This window comes from Nematolebias whitei, chromosome 14 (genome assembly GCF_014905685.2).
Source record: "Nematolebias whitei isolate Nwh7 chromosome 14, NemWhi1, whole genome shotgun sequence".
NCBI lineage: Eukaryota > Metazoa > Chordata > Actinopteri > Cyprinodontiformes > Rivulidae > Nematolebias > Nematolebias whitei.
This window is the reverse complement of record NC_056511.1, coordinates 18,662,809-18,681,990: the sequence shown is the minus strand read 5'-3', so window position 1 is coordinate 18,681,990 and position 19,182 is coordinate 18,662,809. Positions and strand designations below refer to the sequence as shown.

At 39.1% G+C, this 19,182-nt stretch overlaps 1 protein-coding gene across 1 annotated transcript in view; it reads right to left on the bottom strand.

Annotated features, from left to right (window-relative positions):
- The window catches only part of LOC119420003 (stAR-related lipid transfer protein 13), a 75,259-nt gene that overhangs the window by 53,047 nt on the left and 3,030 nt on the right, over positions 1-19,182 (bottom strand). The window contains exons 2-4 of the mRNA XM_037687370.1: positions 17,802-17,930; positions 11,551-11,727; positions 4,484-4,514 (exon numbers count right to left, since the gene is read on the bottom strand). Coding sequence (XP_037543298.1) covers positions 4,484-4,514; positions 11,551-11,727; positions 17,802-17,930 — 337 coding nt within the window. The remainder of the gene's footprint in view (positions 1-4,483; positions 4,515-11,550; positions 11,728-17,801; positions 17,931-19,182) is intronic.

Here is a 19,182-nt window from a genome sequence, read left to right as displayed (position 1 = left end):
TATTGAGTGCATAACTGAACATGATTATTTGAAGGTTGGCGTTTTTTTTGTATTAAAAACACTTGTCTTTCATTGGTGGATGAAATATGCTAATTTTTTGGGACAGGCATTTTGGGTTTTCATGAGTTGTATGCCATAATCATCAGTATTAAAACAATTAAAGACCTGAAATATTTCAGTTGGTGTGCAATGAATCTGAAATATATGAAAGTTTCATTTTTATCATTACATTATGGAAAATAATGACCTTTATCACAATATGCTAATTTTTTGAGAAGGACCTGTACTTAGAACGTCTTGTTGAAGTGTTGTATCTGTAGTAAAGTCGACCCATTTGTAAAGAGAACGTGCAAACCTCACACAGAAAGACACATGCGAAGATCTAAACCTCGGTCCTTTTTACAGTAAAACATCAGTGCTAACCACTTTACCACAATGCAACCCCAGCTTTCTCATTATACCACAATTTCCAATATTCTAAAAAAAAAAAGTGAGAGGGAAAGGAGAAAAAATAGTGGATTCAATTTAATTGTATAGGGAGCATGATGACACAACTGTTAGAGCAGAACCTCACAGCAAGAAGGTCACAGGTTCGCCTCCCAGATGTTCTGTGTGGAGTTTGCATGTTCTCTCCGTGCATGCGTGGGTTTTCTCCAGGTACTCCAGTTTCCTCCCACAAACCAAAAACATGCATGTTAGACTGATCGGTAACTCTAAATTGTCCCTAGGCGTGAGAGAGACTGAATGATTGTTTGTCTCTATGTGTCCCTGTGATGGACTGGAGACGTGTCCAGGGTGTCCCCCGCCTCTCACACAGAGACTGCTGGAGAGAGGCTCCAGCTGCCATGCAACCCGAAATGGAAGAAGCAGGTAAAAGACAATGGATGGATTTTAATTGTAAAACAGTCTGACTTTTCATACTTACAAATGTCCTGTTTTAATTTGTGATAGTGATGCTTTAATCTAAAATTAAAAGAGCAGGTCATTCGCACATTTATTACAGTGATGTAAAGGTAAATTTAGAACCTCCTCCACATCACAATTTGGGTTTATACAGCCTAAACTACCGTAATTTCTGGACTATTGAGTGCATCTGAATATAAGCCGCACCTGCTACATTTAAAAAGAAAAATTTGTACATGTACAGGCCACATTTATGTATAAGCTGCATGTGTCCATGTTGTAACATGAGATATTTAAACACATATTTTTTAAACATTTTATTAAATACGTACTGTAACATACACAAATATATACAGTAAAGGTTTTTGTCTGAATAGTGCCTTTAACACGGCTGGTAAAAAAAATTATAAAATACAGTAGCCTACCAGGAAAAGTCATTGAACACTACCTTCATCTTCCTCCTGTGCACTAAAACCACTAAAGTCATTTTCTTCAGTGTCAGAATTGAACAGCCTCAGAAAAAACTTCATGTTGTAGTGAACCTGATCTGACCCCAAATCTTGACCAGATGGACAGAGACTGTTATTTCATTGATCTGCATCCAGAAATACAGTTTGAGCCATCTGGTGACTTTCTTTCTTGAATTAATCAAGCAGAAAAGACAATTCTCTATGATCATTACTATTTTACAAATGTTTGATAATCAAATTGTGTTAGCTCACTCAATGCTTACAGGTTGAAGAGAACTACTCATTTTTATTTTACATAAACAGTAAGTAATGATTTTTATTCCTCATTCAAAGAAGAAATCAGGTTAATATGCATTTCTTGATTTTTCTGTCTGCAATGAGCCAAGTTTTGTAAGTATGTTAAAGGTCGGTTTTCGGTCAACTAAAATGTTTACCGAGGAAAAATGTCATGTTTAAACTTTTTCAGAAGATAATAAGAGGGAGACTCCACGAAGTCTGGTTTTTCTGCAATAATCTTTCTGTTAGTTGTTGAACAATCTCATTCTCTGACCTCGACTTATGATAACATCTTACATCACAAACCACACCTTTTCCTGGTCCATCGACCAATCAAAAAGCTCTCAAATGACCCGGAAGTCGACCCATTTAAAATGTGGCAACTTCCCAGTTCATGGAGTTGCGGAGTTGCTCCGGTTGCTGCAAGTTGCTGCGCTCAGAAATGAGTTCAACTAGAGAGTGCTGGAGTCTGAAGTCTGAAGCCAGACGCTGAAGATTAATGGAGCTAAAAAGAGTCTGATGCTGCAGAACTCTGAGAGTTCCACAAAGAGAGTGCTGATGAGTTGATGGAGTTAGAGTTCTTGGATGCAAACGCGTTCAGGATGATCCAGAGACGTTTTGGGATTATAACATCTGTTTGAACAACCTCGTACGACTCTCGAAGGATTTCAGCTGCTCAACGGAGACGCTGAAAGAGTCTGAAGGATTCTATACCGAGCTGATTTATCATCAACCAGGTAACGATCTACTTCAACCGAGTGTACCGTCGCAAGCTGAGATCTGATGGAGCGTGCACGTTTTCTGGTCAAACAGATTAATTCCCTCACAAATCTCTCTGTAAGATAAATCTCCATTTCCATCTTAAACTCTCCTTTCTCCTAAAATCAGTACAGATATTTAGAAATATCTGAAGCTAAGTCCTCAATCACCGCTGTGTGATTGATGTCCATTATTTGTGAAACTTGTCTGTTATTATTTTCATATTTTGCCAAATTAATGTAAATGTTTGATGTTAAACTTTGATTCTGAAAATAAATGACCGCATTCATTTTGATGGGTCAAACATAAATAACGTCTCTCGTTACATTTCTGTTAAAATTCAATGCACGACATTTACACAGTCAGAAAGATGAGGAACTCGTGAAAAGTATGAATATATTTCCCTATATGTCATACTACAATGTCAAGTCAACTTTATTTATAAAGCACATTTAAAACAGCAGCTGTTACCAAAGTGCTTCATCACACACATCCTCAGTCTGTCTTTTATTGTCACTTTCAGTATCACTTTCGTCTCGAGGCAAATTTACGATTTGAAATTACCGTACTCTGATATACTTTTTCTATCATAAGAAAAGCAATTTTACTCAGTCACTGGTGATTTACAATCGTTTGGAGCAGAAATGGATTTAACGAAGTACTTTCTGGTAAAACCACACTCAGATTTAAGATAAAATTACATCAAGCTTGCTTGGTTGTCTTAACCATTAATCAAAGTTAATATTCTGAAAAATTGCATTTGTGCAACTATAATTAGAAACCACTGACACCGTGAAGGTGACTTTGCAGATTAATTTAAGCTTTTAAACTTCTTCACAGAAACAATATCTTGATACTGTGGATTAATCTTTTAGACAAATTCTAATAAATCTTTACTGTGATCAAAAGAGTCGATAACTTTAAGGCAGGTTTGTTAGACAGACCAAAAGCCCATCCATTTCAACAAAAGCACGCTGAGGCTAATAGAAATAATGTGCAGTCAGATGCAGTGATACAGTGTGAGGTAGCTGTAGTAAAATTCCTGAAAGGAACTCCGTGTTCCCTGAGAGCAGAGCGAATGCCAGCTATGGGAGCAGAGATATGACCGGTTCATATCCTGCCGCTCAGCAGCGAACCACCAGACCACACAGGCTGACAAACACTGATTGATGAGAAGGGATTTTTGACAAGGAGCAAAAAAGTCCGCCCTGATATCAGAGGAGAAAATAAACCATCTTGAGCCTAAAAACAAACCTGAAGCATGAAGATCCGAACAACAAATCTAGTCTGCACTCCTCTCTTGGCACTGAGGTGTTTGTATAAAATGCTACCAACTCTTACAAATACACAAACACACACATTCTCAGTCTCGCTGCACACCCCAGCACCTGCACCTCTGACCTCCCTGAAACCTCCTGGGCCTCATTACCCACCATGCACCTCTCCTCTTTGGACTATCATTGCCAGTAATGTGACCCCTGACTGGTTGTGGAACCACACACCTTACGTATGCACACAAATGTAACACACAAAAGTAAACAAATCTACAGCGCAGTGAATATGACCCTGTCGCCAAGACATCTAAATGAGTTGCTCTTAAATGCGTCTCCATGACACCTGCGCGTGCCAATCAAACAGGACACGCTATGGACGAGGTCAGAGGTGGACTCATTAATCGTCCCTGTGGACCTCTGCATCACGCTTACAGAACGTGTGAAACAAAAAAGGTAGAAGTTAGGAAAAGTATTATTGACATTTGTAGAGAAGAAGCCACAGCACAGCTTTTTAAATGTTGGAAAACCCGTTTTTGTTCTGGTAAAGAAAACCTGTTATCACAAGATAAATAGCTTTTAACTTAGAACTTTAAAACACAGAAGATTTGTGATTTTTGCTATAAGATCCTAGTTTTTGCACTTTATGTAAGTGTGTGTGTGTGTTTTATGTAAAAGTGCAAGTTTGCGCTGAATACCTTCCATAATACAGTCCCAGAAGGGCAGTTTAATCCTTTATAAATGGATTACTTACAATTCAACAGCAAGGACGGTGAACACAATCATTAAAGAAAACAACGGTACCTGCTGATCCACTGGTCATCCTGGCAGCAACCTAGCATGCCAAAAGAGAAAAGGAAAAAGAAATAAAAGGTAAGCGTGAGCACAGAAACAATAAAATATACAAGTTCTTCACAAAAGTTTTTTTTTACTAATTTTTTACAGCAAAATAAAATGCATTCCACAAACAATAGTTGTAAGAACATGCACTAATGATGTATTTTTATGTATGTACCCATTCATGACCTGTGCCATTTGTAAATTTCATTAAATTATTTCCTGATAATGGGGATGATATACAGGCAGAAATTTGCTAATAAAACTGAAGTGTCATGATATGTGTCCTATGCCACAGGATTCCAGGGGCAGACCTTGCTCAGAATCAAAATCTCTACCCATGGGACGAAAACAAGCTTATTTTAGGAGGTTGTGCCCAGTGCTTAATTTGTAAACCAAACAATGCTGGAACACAAATAGCGTGGGGGGCGGGGCCCTTTGTCTGGGGATCCTTCCCAGAAAATTCTGAAAACAGTAGATGCCATTTCCTGCATTCTGGTGTATTTTAACGGGTTGTTAAACATCTACGTTTACCTACATTTGTTAACACTTGATTCAATAACTATTTTAGAGAGCAACAACAAGCAGCTTGACCAACAGCTCTCCTTGTGTGAACAGAGTACACTCCACTTCTCTCAAGCATCCTAACAGCCCCACAGACACATGTAGAGTACTATCTCCATTGCCACTGCCTTCATGTAAATCAATTCTCGGTTAGTAATGAGAAGCCTGTTTTTAATAAAAGTAAATTGGACTGTCTTTTCAACATTTTGATCTGATCAATGTTGTTTTGACAAAATTGGCTCCGTTGTTTTGATACGTGACATACGTAACGTGATTACCCATCACATATTTCTCATATTTTAATAATCAAAATTTTATGAATGACCTACTTTAACTGCAAAACTGATTTGCAATTAAGTTGCGCTGTTTAATTATATTTTTGTGTTTTTAATTAAATTGCCCCTGACTGAACTTTTAGGGGCGGAGATATTTTTAAGGGTAGAGGCGGAAATGCTTACTTGAAGGGACATCTCTGATGTGATATTAGGAACCTTGCAAGTTGCTGTTGTGTTTAAAATTAGTGTTTATGTAATTATTTTTGGATTACATATCCAATATAGGTTTTATTTGTTCAAGGCAGTCAAATTTGTTCATGCTTTTATTATTATTAGTAAGCCTGAGGGTTACCGGATTCAGACAAACAGTTACCGGAACGCAGCCTGTCAAAATAAGAGTTCCCGGATCTTGTTCCAACAGGATACAGCTCACAATAAGGACTGGTTATGCCTATTTGTAAGTAAGGGCATCATATTATAACTAGGATAATGTAAGCATTATTGATACTACTTTTAGAGAGAAATTCAGATTAGTTCCCTCCCACAGACTCAAAACATGCATGTTGAGCTGATTGGTAACTCTAAATAGTCTCTAGGGGTGAGTGAGAGAGTGAATGATTGTTTGTCTCATTTGTCTCTTTGTGTCCCTGTGATGGACTGGAGACCTGTCCAGGGTGTACCCCTCCTTTCACACAGTGACTGCTGGATATGGGCACCAGTGACCCACGTGACCCGGAAAGGAAGAAGCAGGTAAAGATAATGGATGGATGGATTCAGATCGCAAGACTGTTCATGTAAAAATTGTACTGATTGGTCTAATAAATCTCCCAGCTGTCAACCTTTGAGTCTTTTATTTATTAGGACTTCCTTAATTAGGAAGTAAAAAAAAAAAAAACACTTTAATTTTACAGATTTACTTTGAAGCATCAGATGAGAAAAACAATTTTGTTGCTGATCATTCTTTCCATTTGATGAATGAGACGAATCCTTTGAGGACAAATGATTTTTATCATAATGAATGATGCATTTAAATTTGAGGAAATTGGACGGGATATTGCACGTGCGTGTGCATGTGTGTGTGTGTGTTCGATTGGAAAGGAGAGACAGAAAAAGAAGGATTTGATGATAAAGATATAATCTTCCTTATTTCAGTTTTTTTTTAAATATAGAAATGGAAGCACACTCCGGTTCATGAAGCTTTTTACTCTGATCGTGAGATGATTACACTTGTACATGCCAGGCCCACTGTGTACAGAAAATGACTAATCTTACAACTACTGGTACATGGATAGGGCAAACTTCCTACATTGTCAAAAATGATTCTGAAAAACAGTGTTTGTAAAGAACAAATAAACCCTTTATTTGTTCAGAAAACCTTGCATTCACCAAAAGATGCTCTCAGCATTTTAACTATAAATGACTCACACTGTGAATTATTAAATAAATAAGGAGTCTCTATTTTTATTAGTTCCATTTATATTTGGTTTTATTAGTAAAAATTATGTTCTTCACTTTACAAGACTGGTTCACGATGCTTTCAGATCTTTTTTTTTACTTATTTATGCTGATTTTTTAAAAAGGATTTCATGCTAGTCTTCTCAAATTTCTACCAAACACTTGATAACCCATTATTAGATTGTGGTGCAAAAATTCACAGTTGATTATTTTCCTGTTATCACTTCTTGTTTTTTTACTCACTAATGTGTTTTAACCAGTCTTAGTTCTGACTATTGCTAAACAAATAACATTTTTTGGATCAAATGAAATTGGTGCTTTTGGCTTCTTACAGAATAAAACATTTACAATAATCTGATGAAGAGAATTGTTTTTCCAAACCTACAATCATTTGAAAAGGTCGGGTATAAGTTCACAAAACTGTTTTTTCTTTACTTTGGGATGAAAACTGTCACACAAGTCATAAGAAAGACAATGAGCCAAGCAGCACAACAAGCACAGGACTTTATGACAATAAATTAAGTAAAATATTATTCTTTGCTTTATAAAACAGTTCAACTTAATATTTTTTTCTCTGGATAACTAAGTTATATTTGCAGATCAGCTTGAATGGGTTTCCGTTCAATATTCTGATTAAATCAGTTTTAATTCTGGCACGCCTGCTTGTTTTATCACAGTCTTTAGGTTCAAATCCACAACGCTCAACTGAGGAAGGAGTGAAAACTGAGCAACTATATGCTCTGTGGCTGATGAGAGGAGTGGGAACACCTGGCATAATGATAACTGGAGACAGGTGAAAGTGGGCGGGACAGGAGCTGAAGGAACAGAAGCTGACAGATGCGAAAGTGTCTAATGACACCGAGGAACAGGGAAAAAATAAAACACAGAAAAAGTTTCATTTTTCTTTTGGCTGCGTCCTTCTTCAGAGGTCGCTACTGTGAGTGAAAAACATTAAAAAGGCAAAAGGAAAGGGAAAAAAAAAAATCCAAACGCCAAAACCAACCAAAGAGGCACAGATCTCAACATGTTGGGTCCTTCTACAACTTTTCTGCTGGAATAAGTTCAGTACTTTCACTTGGTTTGTATGGATGCAGTTTGTATGGATATCCTGGCAATTTTAGCTGCATTTTCCCAGGAAAACATTCAGAATTAATTTTATTATGGCCCCAAAATAACTTTTGGATGGTGTTTAGGATTTTTTTTTACAGCTGGCGTATTTACATACCGTATTTTTCAGACTACAAGGCGCAGCGGATCATAAGGCGCATTAAGCGAAACAAAACAGTCAGATAAGTCAAACTTTATTCAACTCATTCACAATAAAGTTGCATTCCGGCCCAAAAAATCCAACCCAACCCCAGCCCGTAGCCATTATTTCCGAACCCCACCCGGCCAGACAAATTAATAGTAATTACAGGTTCAAACCCAAAAAAACCCCAGACATTTTTAATTAAGCTTTGACTGCTTATATAGTTATTAACGGTCGGTGGACACGCGCGGCTGAGGGGGCAGAAGATCGGAGCTGAGAGGGTGTTTGTCCTTTCATGGCCGTTAAAGTGCATTAAATCCCTGCTTCTGCCTGAATTCTGCATCATTCAGACATGGACCCTGCTCTGACATGTCTGCAGGATATTTTGGGATCTCAGTTGTTAGAACTGGGTCGTCGGGCGTATGCGTCCGATGAGTGCAATGGCTGAATGAAGGTCCATTTGGGCTGATGGATCGCTGGCAGTAGTCCATCTGAAGCTTAACTAAACTTTTTTTTTTTTTTAACCTCATTCAAGGCTGGTCAGCGTGCAGTCAAATGGCCGTGTGCGGCTGGTGATTGTATGTGCAAGCCATGTTGCCATTTAACTGGTTCGTCAGCCGCAGGTGTCCGCTGACGCAAGAAAACGTCCGACACCAGACTGGCCCACACAATAAGCACATTATTATGGCCCGGCCCCAATCCAGGTTGGGCTGGGCTCCGGGTTAGAAATGGGAGCTCAAATTCACAATAAACACATAAAACGGTTTGAGGTCAGTAAGCACAACCAAAATTAATACATAAGGTGCACCTAATTATAAGGCTCACGGTCAATTTCTGAGCAAATTAAAGAATTTTAAGTGCGACTTATAGTCTGAAAAATACGGTAACCTTTAGCAACCAGCAAACAACCTGATTTGGACATGTCCAGAGGAGGGACAGTGGGTATATTGGTAGAAAGATATTAGAAATGCAGCTGTCAGGAAAAAGACAAAGAGGAGATATATGGATACAGTTAGAGAGGACATGTTTGGTCTTGACTTTTCATGTGCCTACTGGTGGGCCAGTAAAGACCAGTCTTTGTAGAAACTGACCCATGACCAACAGCTAAGGAACTTGGCAGCCTTGTTTTGTTGATCGTCCAATGATACGCTTCCAAAAATGTGCTGGAAAGCAAACAATGGCCACACTCATTCCCAGATGGTCATCCCATTGATTAAAAAAAAAAAACACCTGACAGATTTCACAAACTAAACAGCTGCTGATCGCATGACTTTGTAGCCCCTATACAAACATTGCCGTGTCATTTTCGCGCAATGTTTAGTTAAAATATTTGATCATGCTTGCTCCAGTGGATGAATTATCTTTCAGACAATCTGGGACTTGAGTGAAAATTTGATGTTTTCAGTTCAGTTCGTGCAAAAATACAGTAAATTCGAAAACATTTGTAAACCTTTAAGCACCGCGCTGTCTGCCAGTGTCTTTGAGTGCGTTTAGAGGGGAGTGGACAAGAGAACGAGTCCGTTTGGACAGCTGTGCTTTATCAGTCACAGTTAGGGGGAAAAATAAACCCACCCCCCGAGTCAATCCGATCCTGTGACCCCTGCTGCTGATCCCTCTTCCCTGACCTCCTAGATTACATTTTTTAATAGAATATTTTAAATTTATAGATATTTTCACAAAACATAAAGGACATTTTACAGAAAATACAAAGAAAAATCTCAAACAGCCTATGAGGGTCTGATGAGAAGGCAACTCGACCAGAGGTTTGGCCTTTCTGAATAGATGCAGTTTAAGGGGATATTTCATTTAAAAATACTATTTAGGTTTTTATTATGGAATCAATTAAGAAAACATTTTTTTTAAACAACAAAAGGTTTGTTTATTTCACGTCCACTTTTTGTCCTAATCTCCCTTCATGTGTCAGACGGTTGTTGAGGAGTAGCGGTGTGTATTTGTGGTTCTGTTGTTGCTGCAGTGCTGACGGAGCACAAAGTGACCTTGTAGATTCTGCTGCGTGGAGCAAAGCTGTCTCATCCTTTCCCCTTCTTTACAAAACAGCAGACTGGACAGAGGCTCAGACAGATGGAAGGAACAAGGCAGAAAAAAAGGAGGGGAGGCAAACCAGGATGACTGAAGTAACGGTAAAAGCAAACAATAAAAAAATTAAAATAAAATAAAATAAACATTTTTTTTGTCTGTTGTTTTGATGCTAAAAAATTAAACATGATTTCAAAGATTAACGCAGTGGCGGCTGATCAATAGGGGGCGCTAGGGCGCCACTCCAAAATGAAATAAAAATGAAATAATAAAATGAAAATATTTCAAAATATGTTTTTTTTGTGTGTGTAAGATAAATATTTTATAGTTAATGATGAGTACAGTTGTTTCTTTTAAAAACGTTGTCTCTGATTGGTGACGTATTTCCGCCCTGGGGGTGCAAGAATCTTGGCCCATAGACTCTCATTAAAAGTTGTACATGCACAGTTAGCTCCTCTTCATTACAAGAGATAGGAAGATTCTGGGCACACCTCTCCAGCTCCTCGCATGGTATGGGCCGTGCTTCCGGTCTCGGAACAGATTATTGTTTTGTTTTTGTTCCTGGAACAGATCGTGCAGTGACACTCTCACAACCAGGCTAGCTGTTGCAGGTAAAAGTCCTTTATCTAATTCATACATTGCCATTTCTGACTGATATGCCTCTCAACTTTTAGATGTCTCTGTTTGTGAATAAACCTTCAGCTGACTGTGTGCTCTACAAGTGGGAACTGATGAGTTTGTTTGTTTCTGGAGCTAGCATGCTAGCGCTAGCCTCCAGGTTATTGTATAGGGTTCTGTGAAATCAGTGCTATTGCTACATTTATCTGAATGTGCTTATAGAAAAAAATAATTATCAAACATTAATACTTTTCTATACTGAATGTCACTTGTGGTTTTTCTGAACACCTGCATTTGTACTGAGCTAGAAAATGAAAATAAGCCTGTTGCAATAAGTAACTAGCTCCTAATGTTAACATTGAAGCATTTATATTGAAGGTACATTGACATGGTGAAATGCTATATGTGCTAAGGTGCAACATTAGGACCTTTAATATAAGGAATATTTAAGAGTACTCAAATAATGAGCTTGATTATATTTATATGATGAACTTACATTACTATAGTAATGATGACTTGTTCTACCAGCTCACATCCCCATGTTTGCTAGCTGTTAACATGCCCTGTTGCCCACCTTCCCTCCAGTTTTGTCACCAGTTCTGGTTCCTACTCTTGTCTGATTGTGAGTGATCTGTTGTTATGCTTCCCATGCCAACCTTTTACTTTATTAACATAGTTAATTTTAGAGTGTTAAATCTGAGTCTGTATTTTGATCAAACAAAGAAATTAAATAAATGCTATCCCACCACCACCCTCAGTGTAGTCACTGACCCAATATGTACCATGTCAAACTGTTGCACAATCTCACAAAAACTGACAGAAAACGCTTGTCTCACCCGAGCGCGTCGAGCTTGGAGATGTGCCGGGGACGAGAGGGAAGAGCGAGTCAGTGGTTTGCTACGGGTCAGAGGTCGTGGGCAACTTCTGATAAGTAGTTCAGGTTTTTCCAAACATCTGTAGACCCCGTGATCCTTACTCGCTTGACTCACCACCCTGCTCACGACCAGAGCACCCTGGGAGGAGGTAAACAAAGATCAAAAATGGTTAAAAAGACAGCCGATATTCAAAGTTTCTTCTGGAGTCATCTAGTCAGCTTTTAGATTTCTCAAAGAAAAAAAACAGAACAGAGGAGGATTTATAATTGTTAACCTCTCTGAGCATCTGCCATGTCTCCAGTTTTTATTTTTATAGCACCTGTCTCCTCAGTAGCTCTGTGCTGCTCTGGTTTCTGTTCAGTATTTTGTGAAGCTGGTCATGATGTGGAATAATTCAAGATATCAGCGATGTGCCTACATCAGCTCAGATTTTGAAAATTCCCACCCTAGTCCAACCCACACAGAACTGGGAAGTCCATCCCAGCTTGACCCCATGACTCAACTACTGTACTCTTCAGTGGGAATGTCCATCGCTGCTGTGCTTCCCGCTCTCGCCTCCTGTCAGACACTGAGCTGATAACGCCGATGGGGGCGTACTGACAGCATTCATCTCTGTAAGAGTCGGCTTTTACCATACAGAATCCAAAAATACACGCACAGAGGTCTGTTTTCATCTCGTTTGACACACAATGCTTGTCTGTCCGGAAAATTCCCGCTCAAATCTTTTGAAGTGTTTCCATCACAGAGATAGATGCAGCTGGTAATTTTCTGAGGTCAGAGGAAAGTGAAGGACACTGGCTCTGATGGAAAGAAAACACTTTAAATCAAACAGAAACTCCCCAATTATCTCATCGAAATATCTTTTTTCATTTGTTTAAAATGGTGTTTTCTGTTTTCTTTCTTTAAGTGTAAGGAATGAAGTGGAAATCATTACCTCGGGGTAAAGTCCATCACTAAACCGATGGAAGAGCTGCAGCACATTGTTGTTGTAAGATCCAGGTAAAACCACGATCATCCATCCATCCATCCATCCACCCGTCCAGCCAGCCATTCATTATCTTTACCCACTTCTTCCTTTTCAGATCACGGGGGTCACTGGTGCCCATATCCAGCAGTCACTGTGCGAGAGGTGGGGGACATCACCCTGGACATGTCTCCAGTCCATCACAGGGACGCATAGAGACAAACAACCGTTCACTCTCTCACTCACACCTAGGGACAATTTAGAGTTACCAATCAGTTTAACATGTATGATTTTAGTCTGTGGGAGGAAACAAGAGTACCCAGAGAAAACCTACGCATGAGAACAAGCAAACTCCACCCTGAATGGCTGTCAGGATTTGATCCAGCGACCTTCTTGCTGAAAGGCAACAGCTCTACCAACTGAGCCACCATGCCACCCAAGACCAAGCTTATTCAAGACAAATGTTAATGGTTTATTTTCGTAAACTTTCACAATGTTGCTTCTGACCGATGATGGCATAAACTAGTCGATAAAACATTGGGCTGCAGGTACTTCTACTTTTTTTACTTTATCTTTGTTGGTTTTTATATTTTTAAGAAAAATTTCTAAGCCAGAAATTATTATTTTTTCCAGTAAAGCCCAAAGCAAAAACTGTTACTGACCATGACGACAAGCTAGCAAGTTTGATCATGCTAAAAGTTCAACACCACCTTCTGCACTGACCTCTCTCAGGTTGGAGGACCTCACAGTTATCATTCTGGCATCTGTGGTTTTAGTCTGCACTCTGGTTGAGCTGCTGCAAAATGTTAATAATGTTTTCTGGTAAACATTTCTTTACCAGCTGACCCTCAGCTGAGTGTTTTGGATCATGTTACCCCAGGCCAGGTTTTTCTTCAGACTGCCTGATGGTTTTCTGAAGTATTTTAAAATGATCCTCTCTTAAACTGAGAGGGTTTTCTGACCCGGTGTTTGAAAAACATGACCTGAGCGTCACATTCCTGTCATCATGCTTGACCATGATGATGGTGCTCTTCAGGCTGATTGTGTCTCCCTTGACATTAACTCAGTGTTCATTTTCAAGTTTGACAACAAAACTGATTACCAAACCCATTTTATGTTTGTTTCTCCAAAGGTTTTCAAAGCAAAGTAATTTTGTGACCTTTGCGCCCACCAACCTCGGCCTTTTGCAGAGCTGGCTTAGAAATGTTAGTTGATATTATTATTCAAACTTTTCAGACTCGTCAGAGTGGACTGAGTGGTGATATTTGATGATCTGTGGAAACAACACCAGCATAAAGATTTTGCAAAACCTTCAGCCTAAACATCCAAAAAGTGGTGAGATATTTCAATTGTGCTCTACGTAACTGCAGATCAGTTACAAGAAATCTCTAGAAAACTTCACCTAGACGTATGATAGTTAATCCAGTGGTTTTCTGTTTGAAGCAGATTAAATAAAGCTCAGGTCTATTCAACTGGCGGCCCAGGGGCTGAATTAGGCCCATGGGTGAACTCAGATCGGCCACAAATGGGCTCATTTTTAAGTAAAACTAGATTTTAAATTGTAAAACAAACATATTTAATGACAATAACTGCTGATGTCCAGCCCCTAAGCTCTTGGCTTTCAGTAACTGTGCCCCCCTGAGCAATTTAGTTGAATAGCCTAGCTATTGTAGTCCAAGAATTTCTCCAGCTTTCATGCATCTCAGTGTTAGATAAATCATACAGTTAAACTTTTCAACTGAACCTCCTCTTCCTGTTTGAATCATTGGTCATGGTCCTGTTCAGGATTGCGGTCTTCGGCATCTGGCTGACAGAGACAAGTAAAGCCTGGAGAAACACCTGTGACTTACTTGTAGTGTTATTCTGAATACTGGATCAGAGACTTTCACATCCTAACAACCCTTGTCTGCAGAGAGGCTCCCTTGCAGGAGGGGTACTGTCAGTATTGCCACTCTTCCTCTTGTTTTATCTAATTTTCTTGGTTGTTGTGTGTTTGTCTCCACCTGTTTGTCTCTGTGTGTCTGAGTCTTGGCACATGTGGCTTGTTCCCTCACTTTGCAGTGCATCAGCTCTGGTATGCCTCCATCTTGGGAAACAGTCAAATTACTGTTCTCAGTACACACCAGGCAGACGTAAAGACTTTGCTTTAAGAGATAGTGTGGATTCTTTTGAGGCAAAATGGTTATTATTAGTTGTCAGTATTTTACCTGCAATAACAAGCAGTCTCAGTTTGGAAAATTCAGTGAGACGTTTTCATGAAAGAGTTAAGCAGAGCAGATTCAAACATCTAAAATAACTCGAGCTTTAAAAAGTTTGGAGTGGTTCAAGAAAATACTCGATTGTAACCTTTCTACTACACCAGTTCTCCATCAGACAGCTGTCTACACCAGTCTTCAGTCCGGTGTTCATTGCAACATGATCTGTGTGAAACACGTGTTGCAAAGCAGAACACGGTAAATCTCTGCAAGAATATATGGTGCTAAAGTAATAAAGTGGTTTAAAAATGAACCCATTGATGGGCCGACCTGAGTTCACCCATGGACCTAATTTGGCCCCTGGGCCGCCAGTTGAATAGACCTGAGCTAGGCTATCTATTAGCACGGCATCCATTTGAACCACACAATTCTGTCCGGGTGTAAAGAAATATAACTAAACTCTTTGTCTGTCAGCATAATAATGTACAGAAACCTATTTTGCTCACTTCTGCCTGAAAAATATCAAATTCAAACTCCACCTTCAACTTCCTAAATGATGTTCTACACTGACTAAATGTTCTGCAACCACCAGATTTCTTGTTACGTATGAAAAACTAATAATTTCATTCAAATAATTGAACTTACCTTCAAAGGCTAAGCTGAGCTCAATGCCTCAGAAAGGAACTAAAACACTGGTTTGAAAATAAACAAAAGCATTTTAAAAGGTCATTAAAAAATACTTACTAGATGCCTCGTCAAAGATTTTTTTCTAACGTAATTATTCGGTATTTATTTCCACATATCATCACGTCTGAACTTTGCTTAACGTGAAACCTTAAATCCCTTTAATAAGCTAAAGTAAACTTTAGTACCCCATAAATATTGCACTTTTTTTGGGATAAACCACTCATTTGCTGTTCTCTCTCTAAAAGGCTTGCAGCTGAATCGACCATTCGTATTTCCATAATTACTGGTGTTGTGTCTCTCACCTCTATCAGTTTTAATTCTCATAAAGTTTTAGTTGAGCATTAGGAAAGACAACATCTGAATAAATGTGTTACACTGCTGTTTTCCTGACTAGCCAGGCTTTTGTTTAATGAGACTTCTGTGATTAAACGCAGTATTTTTATAAGAATTCCTGAAGTTGTGCTGTGCTGGTTTAAAAGCTGTTTGAGGTTACCAGATTTACACTTGGTGAACATTAACGAGCCAGCTGGAATCCATGTGAGAGCAGCAAAACACACGCCGTGTTCCTTTTACACCAATTATGTAAAAAATGCTTTTAAAACAGCAAAAAGCTGTGATGAGTTATCTGTGGTCTCTGAGGGAATATAGATTTTATTCCAGATGGATACACCAAACAAAAGCATTTTAATTTAATGGATTTAATAATGAGGAAACAACAGGTATCCAAAACAACACTGTAAAGCATTCTTTTGTACATTTAAAAAGAGAAGAGTTGGCAAGCACCCATCCACCTGATTGGTGAAACGTGTCTGCCTTATGACCTAATGGTCTGTACTGGGAGTGTGTGCAGCCATGAGTGATGGGAGCCGTCTAAAATATTGCTTAAGTTATGAGTCTCATTCTAAAGGGAATGGAAGAACAATTGATTTATAAAGAAATAACACAAGGTGAGATTAGAGGTTATGGTAATTCAATCAAAAAATGATCCGTTTTATTATATTAAGGACTTCAAATCTTGTATTCAACTTTTCTTAATCTTTTTTGTTGTTTTAATCTTGATGGATAACCTCTAAAAAGTGTTTTGAAGAGGCCAATTCTTTTATGCATGTTAATGAATCAGGATGAACAAGTTGCCTAAAGAAAATGTAGTGTCACTGTATTCAGGCAAAACAAAATAGTTTGCATGCCACTGTGGGTGGCAACGAAATTCAAAAAGAGACAGCCAACTTTTGACATTTAAGCTCTAAATCAACACGATACATCACAGTGACTATAATTCCCTTAATGTACAATTTATTATTCGTGCGGGCATTTTTAACCTATTTTAAATGTTTGCCAACATCATGAAATCAAAGATTCAAGACTGAACAGTTTGGCAGCTGCAACCTGCTGAGTGAGGGACATTTAACAGATCTTCTAAATGGCAGACATTAAAAGTGAGTTAATATATATATATATATATATATGTATATGTATATGTATATACACTGTATATATACAAAGGCGTTTTAAATCCTTCACACACTCTTGCAATATTCTAAAAACGTTTCTAAACTCTAAACGCTCTAAAGAGCACGGAATGTGATGAAATCATCTCTCTGCCTCAAGTTGCACTCTGCCATCTGCCAGCGCTATTGGCCACGCCCACTTCTCCACTGCAGAGCGGAGACCTTGACGCTCTGCAGTGGAGAAGCTTCTCCTGCAGCTGTGGGCTGCACACAGTTGCAACAGGCGCTAATTAATTTAAAATAATTAATTTTAAATAAAAATCCATGCCGATCATGCGGCTCATCCATCAATCAGTGTGTCATGTCCAATCTTACTTTGAAAAACCGCGACAGAGCGAGTCCGTGAAAAACGAACCGCAAAGTAGCGAGGGACTACTGTAGTATATATGTGTATATATGCATACTTTCACTTTTACACTTCAACCTTTATTTCCAGGTGTTTATAGTTTTGCAGGAAATTTTGTTTGTTAAGAAACACCAACCTTTAGGTGAGAAAAGTAGTGAAACAAATAATTGTTTGCCTTCAGGGATTTATCTCTTTAGCAGGTCACATGTATGTTCCTTTGCTCTTGTTTCATCACAGTGTGTTTTGGGTCATTATATTGCAATAAGTTTGGTTGCGTCTGTGACTGTTGTCCCGACTGATAAGGTACTAACTACTGAAGACTGATGGACAGATCATACTCTAAAATCACCAGACTATCCCTTTAACAAATGATTTTTGCACATGAAACATCCTGCATTCGTGCAACCATTCACCAAGCAAATTTGTACCGTAGTATTCCTTCACGTACATGTCCGACAGGTTTATGCTCACAGAGCGTCACACAACAAACCATAGATCTGTACGTGACTTACTGTGGTGCTCTGCTGCTCCAGATCAGCCTCTGTTGTGTGTGAGTGGTTGGAATCAGCAGGTTGGACTTCTTGGTTCCCGTCATTGAGGTTATCCAACTTTTTCATGAGCAAGGTCATGGAGTCACACGCCTGAACACACACGTCAAAAGAAAAATGAATGCAAATGAAGGTAAGTATCTCTCAAAGGCACACTCTCAAGTTAACCTTCCACTGAGAGCTTTCATGTAGAGCTGCCGCTTAGCTCCGCTGAAGCCAAGAGCACACTCTTCTTCCTGCAGCCATGACACCCTTCACTGCCTTAAGGCTCCTTTAATGTTGTCCCTTTTTCAGTCTGACTGGAGTTTACACCCTGTATTGTGGAGAAGGTCATTCTTTCTCCATTAGAATATCGTAAAGGAAGGACAACAGAAACATTTTGGTTTCGAAAAAATGCTAAAGACAGACGCTAAATCAAAGCAGCTGCCCTTTTGACATGATTAATGTAACGACTAGTGTTCCTCGAAAGAATATCGTCCACTGCTTTTCTTGAAAGAGCTTCAGATTAAGATGTTGAGAAATGATGTCGTTGTTGCCTTTTTGTTCAAACTCTAAAACTGATAGCCATTTTTGTGTTAGCTATGTTGATGAGCTGTGACAGTCATCTTGTACTGAACTGGTTATAAAAAGGTATTCAGTGCCAGTGATTATGTCCTAAAAAATTCATCAAAATCTTGAGATATTTTGCTAACAGACAGAGATGCACGCAAATACATTATGGTCTGCCTTTGCCTTTTCATAAATCGCTGCTTTAGTGATGAACATCAATAACTGTAGCACAGATTAACACAGCATACGCTTGGATCCGCTGCATCTAAGGCCTCGCTTTCTCTTTCTGATTATGGTCATAAAGTCTGACTGAGACACTTGTTCACAGGCCTTCCAGGAAATGAACAAACTGCTTTGTTTCTTAGCTCTGGTGCCAGCCCCAGAGTCCCATAGGCTGATAGCGGTGCATAAAGCCCCTTTGAAGAGCTTGAAGTCTAAAAAACAGCCCCCTCACTCACACACAGTGCATGCATACATACAAGCATGCCCTCACAACCCACCCACCAGTTGCACACATAAACACACTCTTTTTCTCTACTTCCATTCCCCTCAAAATTATCATGTTCACCAAAATATCAGCAGTAAGTGACGGCTTTGGCAGTAAAAACGTTTCCTGTGTGCCGCAGCCCCCACAACTCCAGATTCTTACACACAGGAACACTGAGGCCTGTCTATATGCACACCAGGGTACTATTTTTACTCTCACTGTGTGTGTGGTGGTGTGTGTGTGTGTGGGGGGGGGGGGGCAGGATCCGTTTTGACTGCCAAAGCCGTCACTTACTGTTGATATTTTGGT